This window comes from Macrotis lagotis, chromosome X (genome assembly GCF_037893015.1).
Source record: "Macrotis lagotis isolate mMagLag1 chromosome X, bilby.v1.9.chrom.fasta, whole genome shotgun sequence".
NCBI lineage: Eukaryota > Metazoa > Chordata > Mammalia > Peramelemorphia > Peramelidae > Macrotis > Macrotis lagotis.
Window position 1 is genome coordinate 527663070 of NC_133666.1, and position 21990 is coordinate 527685059.

A 21990-nucleotide genomic window follows, 5' to 3' on the forward strand; every position below is an offset into this window, starting at 1 on the left:
ACGCCCAGTGTGGAAATTAATAAATGCCTGCTAAAAGGACCACATAGTCAATGTATACCAGAAATACGGGGACTCAAACCCAGGATTGCTGGATTCCAAAAGCCAGCCAACAATCTAACACTATAATGCTATGCTATCTCATACAAAACCTACAATTATCACATAATTGTACAAAATTATCATTTAATTAGCAAAATAACTTCATGTTACTATAAATGATAAAGAGTAAATGCAACTGAATAAAATACTGTAAAGAATTTTAAAATCAGACAAGAAAATAAACAGTTATTTCTCTTTCTACAAGATAAATGGACCCTAAGACATTTTTCGATAATTAAGAGGATGAAGATATAGTAGAAAAGGGAATAACAGTCACAATCAGACAAAACAATATGATGAGTCCCTTGAAGACACCAAGAATTCTCTGGCCCCAAAGATGTCTCTCTGGCAGCTAACTCAGAAGACCAACCAAAAGGTAGAGAAATCACCTTGTTTCAAGTCCCAGCCACCCAGGTTCATCCTTCAAGAGCAGGTAAAGACAGATCAGAGACATATTAGCCTTTCAAGTGAAGCAGAGGACTGATCTCCTTGCTCTAATCTTTCTTTTTTTTTTAACAAGGCAGTGGGGTTAAGTGACTTTTCCAAGGTCACACAGCTAGGTGTCCTACTGCTTTTCTTAACCACACACACACACACACCCAGAGGATTTTTGTCACTCTTTCCTTAACAAGCAAAAGCTCAGAATCTGCTACGTAAGTATTAAGTGTCTGAGGCTGGATTTGAACTTGGTTATTCCTGACTCCAGGGCCGGTGCTCTATCCATTTCATCACCCAGATGCCCCCATTGCTTTCACTTTTCAAAGGTTAAGTACTAATCCCTGCTGGTTCTGCATTAAGAAAGTAACTGTAGGGGCAGCTAGGTGGTGCAGTGGATAGAGCACCGGCCCTGGAGTCAGGAGTATCTGAATTCAAATCCGGCCTCAGACACTTATTATCTAGCTGCGTGGCCTTGGGCAAGCCCCATTGACTGGCAAAAAAAACCCCAACCCCCCCCCAAAAAACCACCTAAAAAAAAAAAAAGAAACTAGTTAATGTATTTGTGTTTCCAAAAGAATGAACCACTAGGAAGGATTCCTCTCTACCTAAATGGGGAAAATGTCTGGTAAATCCCATTTCAATTCTAGACCTCCTCCCCTTTCTTATCAATTTTCCTGTTTTGTTTAAAATCCTCAAAAAATAATGATGAAAAAGGATAGGCCATTCACACCAATCATGTTATGTATGTTCTTCAGGTTTTCCCCACCTTTTTCTCTTACATTTACCATAGTCCAGGTTAAGGGCCCTGTGACATAACAATCCCATGTGCCAGTCCTTGTATAAGGGGGAAAGGGGCAATAAAGAAAAAGAACAGGAATGGGAGAACCACTCTGGGTTTTTGGATGTGGTTGTGATTAAATATTAATACTTATTAACCAACTTCTAAGGTCAAAGCTCCCAATCTGGAAGAGGGAAAGATTTTGTATGATTGTCTTTGTAACAAAACAGACTTTTAACAGCTGAAGTCGCAATACCTTTTGTTCAGTAGTTTTGGCATTATTTTTAATTTTTTTTTTTTAGATTTTTTCAAGGCAATGGGGTTAAGTGGCTTGCCCAAGGCCACACGGCTAGGTAATTATTAAGTGTCTGAGGCAGGATTTGAACTCAAGTACTCCTGACTCCAAGGCCAGTGCTCTTACCCACTGCGCCACCTAGCCATCCCTAGTCTTGGCATTATTGAGGGCAATGTACAACTCAAAGATCTTCTTGTATTGCTTTTCTTTTGTTTTGGATATTTTTTGGCAAGGCAATGGGGTTAAGTGACTTGTCCAAGGTCACACAGCAAGGTATCCTATTGCTTTTCTTAACACAAAAACCAAAGGATTTTTGTCACTCTTTCCTTAACAAGCAAAAGCTCAGAATCTGCAGAATCTTTTGGAAATGCCTGGTTTGCACAGTTGATAAAGTCAGAGCTGATACTAAAGCCCCAGGTGTCTGAGTTAGAGGACAGTCACTCAGACCAGGGGCAGCTCTAAGCCCAAGTTCCTCATCTTGTTTTCTTTTCTCTTTCCAGGAGAGCAGACCTGAGTTCTTATTAAAATCATGAAAGCTTCACTGAACGAAATCAGAACACTTCAAAATTTTCTTAAGTTCAGTAAGATGTTTATGGTGTGATGTGTAAAAACATTCTAATATTTGCTATCTATCTTAAATCAAATAAATCTTTAATTTTTCAGTTCTAGTGATTGTCACAGGAAATTACCAGTGATGAAACACTCATTAAAAACAAATGTTGTCAAGTAGAAAATGATATCAGAGTCAAATAGAAATATTCATAATAAAACTGCTTTCTAAAAATATAGAATCATCTATTAATCACTGTAGTTTCTATAATTTTCTTCCCCTCTCCTCTTTCTGTTGCCATTATGGGAAGAAGCTGTCCCTATGACTTTTATCAAAGTACCACTGAAAGAAAAAGTCTTCAGTAAGAAGCTAAATGCTAATTTTCTGTATTTTAAAGCCAGTGCCAAGTTGATAGATCAAATAATCAAAGCTCAAAAGCAATAATGAATTTATTACAAATGACTTAACTGCATAAGCAGCATTTCTGAGGGAGTGGGAGCTGCCACCTCTAAAGCCTCCTAGTGTGGTCATTTCATTTCTTCATTTGTAAGATGGAGTGAATACATACAAAAACCTAATCTAAAAGATAATATAAAAAACCTAATATTTGGTTTTGATTCTCTCAGAAAACCATTTAGGTTAAGATACGTTGATGCCTGTTGGCAAGGACTAGGTTTTAGCAGCCAAGTCCTGCCTTTGGGTCATTGCTCTCAAGGCGCTGGGAATGCCCTCTTAATTTCTTCAACTCCCACTGTTCCTTGAAAGTCCCATGAGGTGTCTTCCAAGGAGCCCCTCAAAACTCATGTCTTTCAGATATTCTGTTATGTCATATTGCACTTATGTTTGGAGGAGGGGACCATGTTTCAATCTCAGAATCCAGCACAGTCCTCTGGATACAGCAGGTACTGAATGCTTATAAACAGATGTTGACAAAACTTATTTATAAACTCCAATGTTCCTGACTGTTAAATGTGAAAAATCTTATTTGTCCACAGGTGTGTTTTCCACAAACCCCAACACTGATAGAAAAATATGAGAGATTAAGTCTCTCGAGGTAAGCAGATAATCTCAACTATTAGTTCACTAAATGATATAAACTAAACCAAATATTTTTGTGTACTTTTGTAAATTATAAGACAACTCCATCACAAAAAACTATAGGTGAGTTGCTGATCACTAAAGAGTTTCCAGACTGTGAGGTCACTAAGCTGATGACCAGAGGTCTAGACAAAAAAGACGCCCCCATTTTACAGTTGAGGAAACTATAGGCACGAGGCTAAGCAATTTGCCCCCCAAAAGATGCAAATATACACACACCACATACCATGTACATATACACTACAGACACACACACACACACACACCCCACCCTTAATCCTCAGGGCTTATGATAAATACTATCTGTTGCTAAAATATTCCATAATTCTTCTGTTTCAAAAACACTTCTACTTTTATTCAGACCCTTAATAAATTACAATGTAGGAACAGAAGAGTCAAAATGACAAACGTATCCACCATGGATGAGTGGATAACTGAAAGAAAAAACAGGATGGTTATAGGAAGACCAATTTGACATTTAAAAAAAAGGCATTTCAGTCCAGTAACTTACTTCCTGATTCCTAAAGAAGGCATTAGGGGGTTCCTGGGCTGTAAGCCATGGAAACACCATGTTTTCCTTGCAATAAATATCACAAGGGGGAGAAGAGTAGAGACCCTACTATGGTACTCAAGAGAGTACCATCAGCATAATGTAATAACTTGCTAAAACTTGGCTATTGGTTTGATTTAAAAACTGTTAAAGCAGATTTAAATAACTTTTATTTGTAAAACATTGTTTTTTAAAAACATTTTAGAAAATAAAGTTAATTTCAATACTCTTAAAAAGGGAGTGCAATAAAGCAGACAGAAGTGGTTATCAATTTCTACATCTGAAATTACTGATAACAGGATCCTGGGACACTGGACACCTATGCCCTAGGCAAATCTCTTAAGACTAAGTTACAGAATGCAAAAGGGGCTTTCTATATTCTGATATTACAAGTTGGAGCAAAAATAGCATGTACATAATGCACATATATTCACACATAGATCTTAAAGCTAGCACAAGAATTGAGACATATGCACTATAGAAGTTCATCTTTAAATCCTGAAGGAGTAAATATTGCACCCATTAAGAAGACACAATATTCTGAATACAATGTCAAATAAAGCTGGAACAGGAGATAGTAAAAGGTCAAATACTTTCCTGGTTATGAAAATAATAATTGTTAAATATTTTATTAAAGATAGTTTTTAAAGAATCCTGGATCCTAGTTCTTCTACATACTTTCCATTTGTGTGACTTTTAGGAAAGATACTTCCTCCATAAGCCTCAGTTTCCACCTCTGAAAAATGAGGACACTGAAGTAGAAGACTCCAAAGCTCCTTCTAATTTTATTTCCTATACATCTTTGCTGATGATCCTTTGGGTTGGTGCTAAAATTCAGTTTATGTTTTGGAATTATATCCAAATATAAACCAACCTCAGCAAGGTGCCCACCACCTGGGCTTAAACTCAAATTCAACTGAGACTTTCCATGAGTATCCCAAAGGCTGTGAGGATCCATACTGTTCTGCTCTTAAACCATAGATTCTAAAGCCCTTTGAAATGTCAAAGATTGTAGAGAACACTTTGATAAGCACATGTGTATGTTCCATACATCTTGATAGGGCTAATTCATTTGGAGGACTGGGAAATTTGATAATCATCACTGTGATCTCTTCCCAAACATCAATTAGTCATCACTGGAGACTTTTCTGCCTATGGAGAACAGTATCAACCATGAATGCTCTGAGATGGGAATACAAGAAAGCTGCTGGTATATCACACACTAATCAAAACATTTCACCTCAATAAATTTTTGTTTAGAAGTTTATGGCAGTGTTGTCAAACTCAAACAGAAACGAATCCTTATAGGCCACATGCAATCTGTTTCCAGCAAGGAATCCAATACTTCTGATCCACAATGTACAAGTCACAAGGGAAACAGCAATGAAATCATGAAAATGTATTCTGAGATTGTCCTTAAGTGTAAGTTGTAAATCGATGAGATGTGTTATATAAGCAGAAAAATAAACATGAAAAAGGTATGAAAGATCAAAGAGAGAAGAATATCTGCCATCAGGGGAGGGAAGGGAAGGTGTCTGGAGGGAATTCAGGGAAAATATGGCATTAGAAGAAGCCCCTAAGGAAGGAACCAGAGACCTGGAAAAAGTATTTGCAAATGTATCAAGTACATAAAGAAGAATGAGGTCTGGATGCAAAGTAGGGCATATGAAGAAAAGTAGAGTGAAATAAAACTGGAAGCATTTTACATAGAAGACTGGAGTTTCAGAGAAAGGAATTTGTATTTTTTTTACTCTTTAGATAACAAGGAACCAGTAAAAGCTTCTAATCAGTATGGTCAAAATATGTATTATACTTTATAAGCAGTGTTACAGATAGATTTGAAAGAAGAGAGATAAGAGACAGTTAACAAGCTACAAAAATTTAAAACGGGTGTGTGTGTGTGGGGTGGTGGTGGTGGCAGCCTTGGAGTCAGGAGGATATGAGCTCAAATCCATTCTCAGACAATTATGAGCTGTGTGATCTCGGACAAATCATTAAACCATGATTGCATCACACCCAGAGCCATTTCCAATCATTCTAATTCAATCTTGCCACTGGACCCAGGTTCTGCAGGAGACAGTGAGGCTGGTGACTTAGCATAGCATCCCCTCCCTGACATCATGGTCTTCTTTGAATATGAAGGATAAACATCATCACATATTCTTTATATATTATGTATAGCAAAGAAACATATAAGATATCTCCATTATCCTCTCTGTGCCTCAGTTTCCTCATCTCTAAAATGAGGGGGGATTGGATTTGATGGCCTCTTAGCTACTATTGAGCTCTGAATTGGTGATCCTATATATTTTCTGTGTAATCACTGACTCATTTTAAGCCAAGGTGACATTTTGGCACCCAGAACCAAACAATCGAAACTAACCTTGATTCAACACCTTTAATAGGCAAGTAAGGACAGGTAATTTGCACCTGCAAAGACATAAGCAAAACTCCTGAAAGGAGACACTGGTTGCTGTAGTATTTCAGGATAACATCAATTTGCCTAGAGAAGAATGGCCAAAGGTAAAATAACTTTCACAAGAAAAATGTTTTTTAAAACATCTCCACCAAGAAAAAGATTCTTAGCTGGAGACAGAGAGGTGACACAGAAGAGGCCTAACAGATGTGGTATTTGACTTTGACAGTGGGGAAGAGGGGAGAAAAATATGAAGAACAAAATGCCCATCCAGAAACTGAGTTAAATACTTAGAGCAGCAGAACAATCTGCCTCATGAAATGTGCAAACTTCCTTCTCTGAAAGACCTGCTTCTCAATAAACTGTACAGGTGATTAAGACTGTCATTCAAAACTGCTGCAGAAGGAGATTGCAGGATGGATCATATGGCATTTAATACTTCTTACCTTATCACTTTTAAATTGCTCTTTGTCAAACAAACTCCTTTGAATGGAAAAGGTAAAAATAACGCCAACTTTCATAATGAATCTGGAAACTTAAATACCACACAGTCCCACCAGAGAGCGCTATATTGACAGATTCTCCTAATGTCTCCCTGCTCGACACTACGACCCAACAAGGAAAGAAAAATGCCAATGAATGGTTGGTATAAATTCCAAGAACAGAACATGATTAGATGAAAATATTTCCATTCAGGTGTCAACAAGGTTACTGAGTTTTAGTTTGATTCCCAGTTCCCCCCTCCCCCAACCTTCTCTAACTATCCTTTAGCCTCTAGCAAACTTCTATTCCTCCTCCCAATCCTATAATGCTTAAGTAACTTTGATTTCCTGAAAAAGTGCTATGAGCTAGGCAGGTGGTGTATACCAGCTCCTCTTCTATAGAGGTAAGGAAACTTGAGACTTAGGAAAGTCAACTTGTACAGCTAACAAACAGGATCACAAGTATGTCTGGTGAAATGAGACTGAAACCTAGGTTCTACTGCACCCCTTCTCCAACACCCCAATGCTCCTCTATCACTATAACCACCACCTCAGCTAAATATGACTTTCATGATGCCACTGGACTCCACTCTCAAATTATTGCCTTTTCTTCCTCTCCCCTCTGCTACATGACTTCACCTCTTCCACCCTTTTCCCTGACGTTAACAAGTGCTCTTTCCATTTTTTAGAGAGTTCTCTATCATTTTCTATCTTTTGTTATTGTTCTTTCCCCACTTAACTCCCTTCTCTTCAAAGCTTAGTTAGGAAAAATCTCTTGACTAAGTCTTTTCTCTATAGTAATAAGGGTGTGGACTCACTTCTAATTCCAAGTCATTGCTATTTCCCCACACTCTCAAATCATTCTGTCATAGGATTCCTGAGAATGAATTGTCACAAAGACAGGAACACCTCTTCCTCACCACAAGGGGCAACAATTCAGCTCAATTATGGATTCTAGGTGAATCTAAAGTTTACTTTTTTATTTAAAGATCTTCTAAGAAAAACTAGAATAACAATAACAAAAACTACCTGAAGCATACTTTTAAAAGCTCTTTCAAATAATACTGGGAAATCAATTTTCTTTTTATTCCATACTGCACAAAATTATTTAAAGTGTTAGTCTCTTTCTTTCTTTCTTCTTATACTTTTTATGGATTATTATTTCTTGCTGCCTGCAAGATCAACTATTTCTCGTTAAGTTTTCGTTAATAAGCTGTGGCACATAAATGTCATAGAATATTTCTGATAATATTTCTGATTTCTGAAAATGATGGACCAAAAAAATTACAGGAACATGTGAAGATTTGAAGAGAGAAAAATAACATAAACAATGCTGGCAATGATCTGAAGTCAACATAAAGAGGCAACAGAACTGGTAAAATACAATGGGCTTCAGTTATATCACCCTACCAAAGTTAAAGATCTCAAACCCTCCTTTCTGTTAATTAATAATTTTCTTGTGAGAAATCTGTGTGTCTAAACAAACTCTAGCTATACATTTATAGGACAACCAAAGGGTAGTGTGATAAAAAAAAAAAAAGAACGCTTAACTCACTGCTCACCAAAACGCTTCCTGATAAAGGACACTAGAATACATAGTCTCCTCTCAATGCAGGGGTTAATTATGCTTCAATACCTTATTACAAAGTCTCTTTTCAACTTGATTCTTTACATGTTTAATTCAAACAATTAACATCAATGAATTCTCAATCGAAAAATTCAGGTAAATCAGAAAGAGGGTATCACAGATTAGTGTGCAATTACTTCTGAATACTTTGATAAGAATTTAGCCTATCACATCAGCAAGAACAGAACTGGAAAGAGTTGGACCCAAGGGCAGAAACAGATGGAAAACATTCCTATGGAAAACAGAATGAGTGGTCTGGCAAATGCTTGACTCTTAAGAAGGCAGGAGAGAAAAGAATCGAGGGTTTGGAGAAGAGAGAGAACAGCCACAGGGACCCCTCTACTACTGCCCAAAGCAAACTTTACAGGGAAGGGGAGGTAATCATTAATGCATACTCTCTGCTTCAGCTCCACATAAAAGTTTTAAGATATGATTCTATGGTGGCCTGGGAAAAACAGAAGGAGAGATAAATAGGACACTCTTACCAGTGTGTGTAAGCATGTGTCGCTGGAGCGAACTGGCCCACGGAAACACTCGGGGACAGTAGGGACAGCTGATCTTTTGCAGGCAGGTAGAGTACGAATTCCGCTTTCCCCTCAGGAGCTTTTCATCAGGACCCTCCTGCTCGTCATCACTAGGCCCATTCTGGTCAGCAGGCATGACCTCCTCTTTGACATCATCTTCAGCAGACTGTAGGAATGGACTAAACTTGTTGGTATCTGTAGTGGCCAACATCTTCTCAATGCTGGCAAACTCTCCACTGGACTCCAAATCCACGCTGCCACTGTTTGTCTTTGGCCGGTTCTTGGTCCCCTTCTTTCGACCCCTCTTCTTTGACAGGCCAGCTGACCCCTGCTCCACGGCAGAGGCAGCACCAGGACTGCTGGCCTGGAGAGATGGATCACTGGGCTCTTTGGGGCTCCCTGTGGTGGCGATGGCTGCAGCCTTTTGCTTTGTGCCTCCTAGCTTCTCAGGGACCATGGGATTGTTGGTGGTCTTGGGTGTGGGGTCGGATACCTCAGTTTTCAACAAGGCAGGGGCTGATGACACAGATGAGATTATCTGAGCAATAGAAGCCAGGGGTGGCAGCTCCTTTGTCACAGGGGGCTTTGGCAAGAGTGGGGGTGGCTTGGGTCGAAGAGGACGCAGCAGAGCCGAATTGCTCAGGAGGGCTGGGGAGATGATAGGGACAGCCAGGTGGAGGGGGGCCTGAAGGGGCTGGGCAGGTTGTGGAAGATTGGTATTGGTGGTGGCAGTGGCAGTGGCAGCTGTTGTCACAGCTGGCTTCTCCAAACTCCCATTGGCTCCAAAAGTCACAGGCAGGGTGGGGCAAGGTGGTGGACAGGCATAGAGCTGGTCACTACAGCTGGGTCCTGGCTCTAGCTTTTTGGCTTCACCTGGCACTGTTGTATCCTTATCCCGTCGAAGGCTCTTGGGGATGGAGAGATCAATGGGTTCCATGGAACAGTCATAAGGAGAAGAACCAAGGAAAGACGAGTTCTCTTGCTTTACCTGGACCAAAGCTAAGCCCTTTCCTTTCTGTGAAAAGTCCAGAGGCTCATTGAAATCCATGGGGAAGTTGTTTGTAGGTTCTAGCTTGATGGAGATGTGGGGAGGCAAGGGCTGCTGGGTGGCCCCTCGAAGGAACCCATTCTGGGACTCCAAGAAGGCAGTGAGGGGCTTCCGATCCCCATAGGCACTGCAGCCACCATCCTCAAGCAACATGGAAGTCTCTGGAGCCTGGGATTCCCGAGTACCCCCACCGCAGTCCACTGCAAGAACGTAGTTCTCTATCTCTCGCTCCTGCACATGAAGGTGCTGCTTGAGGATGTGGTGGACACAATTGCGCTTAGTGGAGAAGGCAGTGCCGCACTCTTTGCACTCGAAGGGCTTGCGGCCTTTCTGGCAATTGGGGGCCACTCCACTGTGGGTTCTCATGTGGACGCGCAGGGCCCGATAGTGCTTCAGGTCCTCCCCACAGAGGCGGCACACTGTGTCTGGGGAGCAGAAGGCGTCCACCATCTCAGCGGCGTTGCTGGACACGTACTCGATGTTCTTCTCGATATCTTTGCGCGTGGCTTTGAGGTGCTTCTTTCTCAGGTGCCGCTCACAATTGGCCTTCACGGTGAAGGGGTAGTGACAGATCTTGCAGATGTATGGCCGCTCTCCACTGTGCGTGCGCAGATGCCGGATGAGGGCGGCTTTGTCCGCAGCGATGTAGTCACAGATGTTACACTGATAAGGAGAGATGCCCAGGTGGGAGCGGACATGAGCCCGTAGGACACCCGAGAAGGCAAAGACTTGGTCACAGAAGCGGCAGGGATAGAGGACCTTACGCATAGCCTGGGTCTTCTTGCCAGCCGCACTGGCGATGATGGCCTTGAGCTCCCCCTCAGTCACTTCCTGCTTGATTTTGGCCTCCATGTTCAAGGGCAGCAGGGCCTCAATGATGCTGTCCTGCTCCAGCTGGGTCTTCATCTCCGGTTGACCTGAAGCCTCTCCCCGAGGCTGGAGGAATAGCGGTGAGGATGGAGACAACTTGGCCACAGACTTGGACTGCAGCAGGTGCGAGTTGGAGGCCGCTTCCACGGAGTTTTTGATCAGCCTCAATGGGGGAGGGGGAAGGCTGGGGCTGATGCAGCCAGGTGAGGCCTGCTGGGCGCTGATCAGGGGTGGGGGGGTGGAGGTGGCAACAATTGTCCGAGGAGTAACCAGGGGCTTTGGCTTCAGTGGGGGCATGTGTTTGAAAATAGACTGCATGGGGGTGGCAGGGGCCTTGGAGAGAGGCGGAAGACTGATCTGGGGAGGAACTGAGGATGCCATCTTCAGTATCTGCTGGATGTCTGCCAGCTCAATGGCTGACTCGCTGGAGATGGGCTTGACAACAATGCTGCTGTCGGGCTGGATGATGAAACCCTTCTGGAAGGGCTGCAGGGACAGATGCTTCATGTTCTCCTTGGTGGGGGGGAGGACCGTGAGAGAACTCCCCAGGGAAGCTGCACTAAGAGGGGACAAGGTGAGCAAGCCGGTGCTGCCCGAGTCCTGGGGGAGGCCGCTCTTCAGGGTCTCCAGCTGGATGGCTTGGTTGTCATCCAGCACAGGCTCCTCTGCGGGGGTGAGGTGCAGCTCTTGGGTGGACTGGAGGCCCAGGGCTGCCATGAAGGCTTTCTGGTTGGGGGTCTCATCAGTCAAGGACTTGGACTGCAGTCTCTGCTTCTCACTACCTGGATCCCCTCCTCCATGGGTCTGTGTGTGGAGTTTGAGTGCAGAGAGCATGGGGAAGGCCTTGTTGCAGGTCTCACATATAAAACGATGAAATTCACTGATGCATCTTCGCAAATTTGTTTCACACCAGACCTGCAAGAAGCATGGAAAAACAAGTCATAGTGGAGAGGACAAAACTAAAGAGAATCAAGCTCAAGAAGGCCAGAAGGACAAAGGAGAGAAGGAGTTTTGGCTCCAATCTAAAAGTATTTTTAAATGATGCACACCTTTTAGACTTTAGACTGCTACTTAATCCTTGGCCACTATGACAAATACTGCATTTGTTGTCGGAGAACTTGGGCTAAGAACTTGGCTGGTACTTGGTACTACTTGTATGATCATGGCCAAACTCAGCTTTCAACTGCCTCATCTATTAAATGGAAAGTTTTAGGATTCAATGATCTTTAAGACCCCTTTTTAGTTCTCATTTTATAATTCTACTAATAGAGATATTTTCTTTATATTCTTACCCTTGTACTGATCTTCTGGATAAACTGAATACTAGGCTAAGATGGGACTCCTGATGGGGCTATATGATCAGTCCATTGGCAAAGTATGGGAACACAACTAAATTTTTTTGTCTCTATTTGTTCATCTAGAAAATAAGCAGGTTGAGACAGGAGATCTCTAAGGCTTTTAAGAATTTTCTTGTTTTTTTCTTGTTTCTATTTTTTGTTTTGTATTTTTTATTTTTGTCACTTGTCCAAATAAATTTCCTTATTATTGTTATAAATTATTTCTATTAGTTAATTTTTTTTTTTTAGATTTTTCAAGGCAATGGGGCTAAGTGGCTTGCCCAAGGCCACACGACTAGGTAATTATTAAGTGTCTGAGGTCGGATTTGAACCCAGGTAGTCCTGACTCCAAGACTGGTGCTCTATCTACTGCGCCACCTAGCCGCCCCCTATTAGTTAATTTAATAGTGGTAATGTGACTGGTGCAGCACTAAGCACATTTATAATTTAGATAGCCTGGCCATGAAAACTAAATACCTCTCCAATTATTGTGGACATTTCTGGATCCTTTCTCAGAAAAAATTTTTTTTTTAATTTATAAAATAAACCTGCAAGATTACAAAAGAAGCTAATTATATTGAAATATCAATATTGATCAATATTTTAGTATCAAAAAGAGTAAAAACAACAACCCCATAGTTCACAGAACCAGATTAACAACCACTGCAACAGAGGGCTAAGAAAAAGGCAAAAAGAGAGGGAGGGTGAATTTTAGCTACAATCCAGATACACTACTTTAAAATTATGAACACTTAAGAGATGGCTGAAATATGAAGTGGAAAAAAAAAACACATCCTAGGACTTTACATTATTAAGTTCTGATTTCCATAAATCTGTAAAAATATTTTCAGGGTCTATACAAAAGTCTCTAAGCAAAAGGAAGTTTGTGTTCTCAGAAGAAAGGTTTCAATTAAACAAGTGCCAAAATGGAAATTCAAAGTTTAAATGAATTGCTATTTCTTAATTTAATTGAGGTAGAATACCTGAGAAATGCGAGGAAATTTCCTACAAGAGAAGTCAGTGAATCCTAAATCATGGAAACCAGCAGGAATGGAAGGATTGTTCTGAATAAAAGGCTTTCCTGTTGGGTCTCTTGGAAATTGCTTGTGAATAACTGCATTATGACGCAGCAAACCCCGATGTGTGCGGAAGGTAATGCAACAAATGTCACACCTGGAAACAAAAGAGAAAACATCATAAAGCATTCAAGTTACTAGCAAGCATGAAAATGATCTGAGAAGCCTATGGTCCAGGTGGTACTTTTGTGTTTGTTAAAATCACAAAAGAAAGACAGTGTGGAATATGCAGCACCACCAGCTACTTGTTTGATTCATTACCACTTTAGACTAACAACTTCTGTAACCTTAAAACCCAAAGAACTGCAGAAAACCAACATATGAAGTGATGGGTACAAAGGGTAGGAGATGAATGTTTTCCTCTTTAACTCTCTCTCTCTCCATGAATGCTAATCCTGTAGAAGACATATATCAATTCAAAATCAGAGGAATCAAGTTAACACCAGTGACATCTGACAAGTCAAAAGACTTGGAATTATTTTCCAAAGGACCTGGAGAAAGGTCCCAATAACAAACAAACAATACACACTAATGTATTAATGCAAATTATAGTAATTAAATTGGATTCCATCAATTGGGGACAAATACACAGAGCTATCTCCCCATTCAGCTCTTGAAAGTACCTCTAGAATGCCTGGACTTTACTATCTAATGAAATACTGCCCAGCCTACAATCCAGTGTAGATTCTGCCTTCTCCTCCTCCAAGATGGCTTTTCCCCTATGTCCCCAGCAAGACTTGCTTTTTTTCTTTTGCTTATGTTCCATAAGGCTTTTCAGGCATGTCATATTTGTCCATGTACAATATAGCAATGTGTTGATTTCTAATTGTCAACTTCTTAAGTTAATAAATCACATCTCATTTATCTTCATTATCATGCATAGTGTCTAGCATACTGTATTACACAGCATGCACTCAATAAAAACCCATGAAACTGAATGAATTAAAGAGGGGAAAAAAATCTTGTTTTTAGATTTCTGCCCATTGGTGGAGTTTTCCCCAAAGCAACTTCTAGGTACAGAGAATGATTAAAAGATCAAGACCAGCAAATGGAGCCTATTGTTTTTGCATTTTGCCAACACAGACTGTATTTTCTTCTCTGGCAACTTTTCACAAACAGTCCTGTGCTGAAGAGAGTTGTTTACACTATAGCTGACTTTGTAGACCATACACAAGTGCATAAAACACTTATCAAGAAGACTGTGCTCTCACAGAATTGAGGAATTCTACAATCTTGTGGAAAAGAACTCTACTTTCCAAATGTTGCATATGGGAAGATAAACTTATGGAGCCAAGAGCAACAGAATGCACACTTTGAAAATTGCTTTTTTTCCCCAAGCCCTGGTGATGGCAATAGATTATGATGAACTATTGTAAGTTATTCCTCATGTGACATCTGTTTGGCAAAAGAAAAAGATGCCTTAAGTGCAAAGAAGGTCTTTGCATTCTACTGCTACCTCTCAAGACAGTCTTGGTGCAACTTCACTGGAAATGGTTTGGCTTTTAAATTCTTTTTCCCTCACAGAAGTAGGTAACAAAACACTGCAAGACGGATGAACTCAATTTCATTCATTAATGAAATTTCTGTTGTTGGTATAATGATTTTTCTTATCACTATGGGGTCAGACAAGGCAGACTATTGTTCTCTTAAACATCAACCTGTTTTATTTCTGTCGTTTTTTTATCTTACTCATCCTCATTATTTTGTCAGTATTTAATTCAATTTAGAATAACTGGAATTCACATGTCATTTAAGCAGCAATTTAGGGTGCGGTAAGAGATTTTGGTGAGATTTACACCTATCATTACAGTGTTTTGGCAAATGTTAAATACAAATAGACCAGTACAGTTTAATTTTCATAAAACTGCTCTGGCCTTGTATACAAATTACATATATTTTATTCCTTAAAATGATCTCCAACCTTTGCTAAGGTTGACAAAAGAAGAAAATGGAAAATGCTGAAAGCACTGTGGGAAAATAGGTGAATAGTTATGAATCTATCTGGTCATACTGTAAAGCAATTCAGAACTAGGCCTCCAAATCAACTAAATGTGGATATACTTTGATCTAACCCTATCACTATTAGATCACATTCCAAAGGGCATAAGGACCCATAAATACAAAAAATATTCATAGAAGAGTCTAAAGACTGTCAAAAAATTGGGAAATGTACTGTGGAGTGGTTATCTGCAAGTGTACTGGAATATAATGTGATGAAAGAAATGAAGAAAGGGGTGGTTATAGAAAAAATTAGGAAGACTTGAATGAACTGATGCAGAGTAAAGTGAACAGAACCAGAACAATTTGTACAATTAACAACAATACTGAAAAGAAACTTTTGAAAGATTTAGAAACTTTGGACACTTCCAGCCAAGATTGCAGAGAGAAGCCAGGCACTGTGCTAAGGTCTGCTGGCTTTCCCTCATAAATATTACGAAACAAACCTCTTAACAGAAATTTGATCGACAAAAGCCAGAAAAAAAGAGGCTAGGAGAAGAACATCTACCAGCAAGGTCTGTCTCAGGAAAGCGCAGGTGAACAGGGCAGAGCAGAGAGCCAGCGGGGAATGGGGGAAAGCCGGACTAACCTAAGATCAGCAGCAGAGGCTTTGGCTGTGGGAGTTCCAATGAGACTGAAGGGCGAGTTCCAGCACAGAGAGTTGCAGAGTTCGGCTGGACATCTATCAACTCTGCTCAGCTAGGCTGTGGGCTCCTTACTTTCATCTCAGAAGAGTTCTCTTCCCAGAAAAAACACAGTAACAGCTTACCACCCCCAGTGGGCAGCAGAGCAGCCTCAGCTGAATAGGGAGATTAACTACCTAGCTCCAGGGCACAACCCACATTGTTCAAGGAAAACAGTATCCAGTTGCACTGCCACCCCCTCCAAGCCTAGGGAGAGGGTCTTAAATTAAGATCACACTCCAGAGGAAGCAACCAGCGCCCCCTACTGGCCAGACCACTTGGAGTTCCTAAGTTCAATGAACAAAGCTTATAAGGGATCTCGAACACCACATCTCTGTGAACCAGCCCCTTCCACAACACAAGATCTTAAGAAAATGAAGAAAGGCCAGAAGAAAAAGGGGGTCCATAGCAAACTACAAAGAAGTCATGGATTCTAAACCACAGAGATCTAGAACTTCTGAAGACAATATGAATTGGTCTCCAACCCAGAAAGACTTCCTTGAAGAAATCAGGCCAGAGTTTAAAAACCAAAAGGAAATTTTGGGAAAAACCACATGAAAAATTTGGGAAAAGAAACTCAAGAGAAATTTAACAACTTGCAACAAGAAAACAAATCCTTGGAAAATACAATTGGACAAATGCAAAAAGGAAAATAATTCTCTCAAAACCTGAACTGAAAAAATGGAAAATCCCTTCAAAAATAAGAAGTGACCAATTGGAAAAGGAGTTGCAAAAGGTAAAAGAAAATTCTCCTCTGAAAAAAAAAAAAAGAATGGGGGTTAAAACCATATATATCTATGTATATATATGAAAATATAAAATACCTCATAATCAAAAGCACAGGAGAGACAACTTAAGAATCATTGGGCTTCCTGAAAATACTGAAGAGAAAAAAGGCCTGGACTCAATATTACAGGATTTAGTGATGGAAAACTGCCCTAGAACCAGAGGGCAAAATAGCTATTGAAAGACTACATCAATCCCCTCTGGAAAGGGATCCCAAAATGAAAATACCAAGGAACATTGTGGCCAAATTCCAGAACTATCAGATAAAAGAGAAAATCAGGCAGCCAGAAAGAAACAATTTAAATACCAAGGAGCCACAGTAAGGATTATGCAGGACCTGGCTGCATCAACATTAAGGGATCAGAGGGCCTGGAATGAGATATTCCAAAGAGCAAGGGAGCTTGGAATACAACCAAGAATTTAGTATCTTGCAAAACAGACTTCTCTTACAGGGGAAAAGATGGACATTTAATGAAATAGGAGACTTCCAACTTTACATGATGAAAAGACCAGGGCTAAACAGAAAATTTGGAATTCAAACAGGAGACTCAAAGAGACACATGAAAAGGCGCAAAAAAAAAAAAAGGATAAAGAAAAAACTGCTATCCAATAAGATGAAACTGGCTATATCACCACCTGGGAAAAAGACTCTCATAACTCTCAAGAATTGTAATTCTATAAGAGAATATACTTAGTGAGAAAAAAATGAACATTCATGACTTAACCATGACTCTTGATAGAATGATTAAAAAAAAATATTTCATTAAAAAGGGGCACATCAAAGAGATGGGAAGATGGAGGAGACTGAATGGGGGAAATCAAATTACATAAAGAGATACAAAGGACTATTGCAGTAGAGGGGAGGAAGGGAGGAGGTGAGAATTGCCTGAATCTTACTCTCATCAGATTAGACCTAAAGTTAAACACACACACACACACACACACACACATACACACACACACACACTCACTCACTCACTCACTCAGTGAGAAAATTTCAAGTATTAAAAAAGGAAAGGGGGAGGGAGGAGGAAAAGAGGAACTAACAGAAGGAAGAGGAGGAAGAAAGGGCAGAGGGAAAGTGGAGGGTTGGGATATAAGGGGCAAACTCACAGAAAGAGGTGGTATTCAGAAGGAAAATACTGGGGAATATGGATAAAGTGAAAAAAGGGGAAAAATACAAACAGAGGGAAGATAGCATGGAGGGCAATAGAGAGTTAGTAATTATAACTTTGAATGTGAATGGGATGAACTCTCCCATGAAACATTAGCAAAAAGCTGAGTAGATTAAAAATCAGACTCCTACAATATGCTGCTTAAAAGAAAACTATTTGAAGCAGAGAGATACATGTAAAGGTACAAAGCGGGAGCAAAATATATTTTCAACTGAAATTTTAAAAAAGAGGGTAGCAATCATTATCTCAGACAAAGCAGCTGCAAAAAGAGATCTCATTAATAGAGATAAGGAAGTATATCTTCCTAAAAGGTACCATAAACAATGAATCAATTTCAATACTAAGTAGGTAGGCACCAAGTGGTATAGCATTCAAATTCTTCTTCTTCTTCTTAAGGTTTTTGCAAGGCAAATGGGGTTAAGTGGCTAGGGCAAGCCCACATAGCTAGGTAATTATTAAGTGTCTGAGGCCTGATCTGAACTCAGGTACTCCTAACTCCAGGGCTGGTGCTCCATCCACTGCACCACCTAACTGCCCCTAGCAACCAAATTCTTAGAGGAAAAGTTTAATGATTTACAAGGAGACAGAGACAGCAAAATTCTACTGGTAGGAGACCTCAACCTCGAATTCTCAGATTGACGTAAACCTAACAAAATTAAAATGAAGGAAATTAAGGTGTAAATAGATTATTAGAAAACCCAGGCATGGTAGACCTTTGGGGAAAACTGAATGGGGATAGAAAGGAATATACTTTTTTCCTGCTTACACAAAAATTGACCATGTACAAAAACTTAATGATCAAATGAAGAAAGGCAGAAATAGTGACTACATCCTTCTCAGTTCATAATGCAATAAAAATCACATGCAATAATGGCCAGGGAGAACCAGACCTATAACTAATTGGAAACTAAATAACCTTATTTAAATGAGTGGATCAAACAACAAATTATAGAAAGAATTAATGATTTCATCCAAGATAATGACAATAAAGAAACAACAAATCAAAACTTATGGGATACAGCCAAGGCAGTTGTCAGGGGATAATGAATGCTTACACGAATAAATTAGAGAAAGAGGAAATCAACAAACAAAACATGCAACTAAAAAAAAATTAGAGAAAGAACAAATTAAACCCCCCCAACTGAAAATCAAATTAGAAATTCTAAAAAAATTAAAGGACAAATTGAGAAAATCAAAAGCAAGAAAACTAATGTTCTAATAAATAAAACCAAGAGTTGGTTTTCTAAAAGAGCCAGTAAAATTGATAAACCTCTGGCCAATTTGATTTAAAAAAAGAAAATCAAATTCCTAATAATAAAATATTACCAAAATGATTACAGTAAGTTATCACTAGGCTAATATACTATGATGAAGTAGGATTTATCCCAGGAATGAAGGGTTGGTTTAATATTAGAAAATCTGTTAGTATAATTAACTATATCAATAACAAACCTATCATAAATCATATGGTTATACAACAGATGCTGAAAAAGTCTGACACAATACAGCACCCATTCCTATTAAAAACACCAGAGAGCATAGGAATAAATGTTAGCCTCAGCAATAAGAGAAGGAAAAAGAAATTAAAGGAATTAGAATTGGGAAGGAAGAGACAAAACTCTCATTCTTTGCAGATGACATGATGGTACACCTAGAGAATCCCAAAGAAATCACCTAAAAAACTACTAGAAATAATTAGCAACTTTAGCAAAGTCGCAGGATATAAAATATATATATATACACACATATACATATATACATATATATATGTATATATGTATATAAAGATGCAGCAGAAAGAGCTAGAAAGAGAAATCCCATTCAAAGTACCTGGGAGTCTACCTGCAAAGGCAGACTCAGAAACTTCATGAAAACAATTTCAAGGGGTGGCTAGGTGGCACAGTGGATAGAGCACTGGCCCTGGAGTCAGGAGTACCTGAGTTCAAATCTGGCCTCAGACACTTAATAATTATCTAGCTGTGTGGCCTTGAGCAAGCCACCTAACCCCATTTGCCTTGCAAAAAACTAAAAACTAAAAACAAATAACTCAAAAACATTTCTCACAGAAATAAAATCAGATTTAACAACTGGGCAAATATCAACTGCTCGTGGATAGGCTGAGTTAATATAATAAAAATGACAATTCTACCTGAATTTACCAATCAAAATTCCAAAAATTACTGAGCTAGAAAAATATTACAAGTAAATTCATATGTAGAAATAAAAAGTCAAGAATTTCCAGGGATTTAATGAAAAAAAAAATTGTAAAAGAAGGTGACTTAAGCCCTACCAGATCTAAAATTACATTCTGAAGCATCAGTCATAAAAATTACCTGGTACTGGCTAAGAAACAGAGTGGTGGACCAGTGTAATAAGGTACAACAGCACAAAATGATTATATTAATCTACTGTTTGATAAAACCAAAGAGTCCATCTTTGGGGATAAAAACTCTCTTCAATAAAAACTATTGGGAAAATTAGTAGTCTGGCAGGAACTTAGATTAGACCAACACTTCACACCTTATGCCAAGATAAGATCAAAATGGATACAGGATTTAGATATAAACGACTATAAGATTATAAGCAAACTAGGAAATCAAGGAGTAGTTTACCTGTCAGATCTATGGAAAGGGAAGCAGTTTATGACCAAGAAGAGATGGAGAACATTATTAAAACAAACTGGATAATTTAGATTACATTAAATTAAAAAGCTTTTGCACAGACAAAACCACTGTAACCAAGATCAAAAGAAATATAGTAAATTGGGAAACAATTTTTACAATTGGTATTTCTGACAAAAGACTCATTTCTAAAATATAGAGAACTGAGTCAAATTTATAAAAACAAAACAAAACAAAAAACCAAGGCATTCCCCAATTGACAAATGGTCAAAGGATATGCAGAGGCAATTTACAGATGAAGAAATCAAAGCAATCCATACTCGTATGAAAAATTGCTCTGAATCATTACTTATTAGAGAAATGCAAATTAAAGCATCTCGACTCAGACTAAGGACAATGATCAATGTTGGAAGGGATGTAGGAAATCGTGGACACTGATACATTGTTAGTAGAGCTGTGAACTTATCCAACCTTTCTGGAATGCAATTTGGAATTATACTCAAAGTGCAATAAAAAGGTGCGTACCCTTTGGTCCAGCAATACCACTACTGAGTCTCTACCCTGAAGAAATCATGAAAAGGGTAAAAACCTCACTTGTACAAAAATATTCATAGCAGCTTTGTTTGGGGTGGCCAGGAATTGGAAATTGAATGAATGTCCATCAGTTGGGGAATAGCTGAACAAATTGGGGTATATGTACATGGAACACTATTGTTCAATTAGAAAATGGGAGGGATGGGAGTTCAGAGAAGCCTGGAAGGATTCCCATGAATTGATGCTGACTGAAAGGAGCAGAACCAGAAGAACACTGTACAACATAACAGCAACATGGGGTTGATGATCAATCTTAATGGACTTGCTTATTCCATCAGTGCAACAATCAGGGACAATTTGGGGATATCTGTATCCAGAGAAGGAATTGTGGAGTTTGACCAAAGATCAAAGATGAACCTTCATTGAAATGATTAAGGGGGAAATTGTAAAATTCCAAATAATTTTAAAAATAGAGTTGTAAGTCCCCACCTCAGAAAAAAAACTTCCAGCATGTCTTCCCCCCCCCTTTCTTTACTACCTTGGTGAGTACATGTAAGAATGGATTAAAAGAAAATAGACATCACTTACCTTAGGACTGACCCAGATGAGGACTTTTCATTTAAATATTCTTATTTTTTGCAAGGCAATGGAGTTATGTGACATGCCCAAGGTCACACAGCTAGGTAATCATTAAGCATCTAAGACCGAATTTGAACTCAGGTCCTCCTCATTCTAGGGCTGGTGCTCTATTAACTATGCTGCCTAGCTGCCCCAAGGATCTTGCATGTAGTAAACTCTGAACATGTGAGTAGAGTTTAAATCTCCTTCTGAAGCTCACAAGCTTCATTCAGAGGTTTCCCAATACCTTACTCCCTAGAAATCCTGCTACAGTAGTGAAAGTAACCTCTAAGGCACTATCAAAAATACATTCCTTTTCACTTTCACAATATCTCTTCCTGTAAAATGAAAATGCCATGATCTGCTCTCCTCTGATGAAGTCTCCTA

The 21990-nt window shown here is 39.4% G+C and overlaps 1 protein-coding gene across 8 annotated transcripts in view; it reads right to left on the reverse strand.

Annotated features, from left to right (window-relative positions):
- RREB1 (ras responsive element binding protein 1) overlaps positions 1-21990 on the reverse strand; it is a 146341-nt gene that overhangs the window by 12611 nt on the left and 111740 nt on the right. For all 8 annotated transcript variants that reach the window (XM_074208282.1, XM_074208281.1, XM_074208279.1 and 5 more), the window contains 2 exons: positions 13096-13285; positions 8819-11690 (listed from right to left, as the gene is read on the reverse strand). In XM_074208282.1, the coding sequence (XP_074064383.1) occupies positions 8819-11690; positions 13096-13285 (3062 nt within the window). The remainder of the gene's footprint in view (positions 1-8818; positions 11691-13095; positions 13286-21990) is intronic.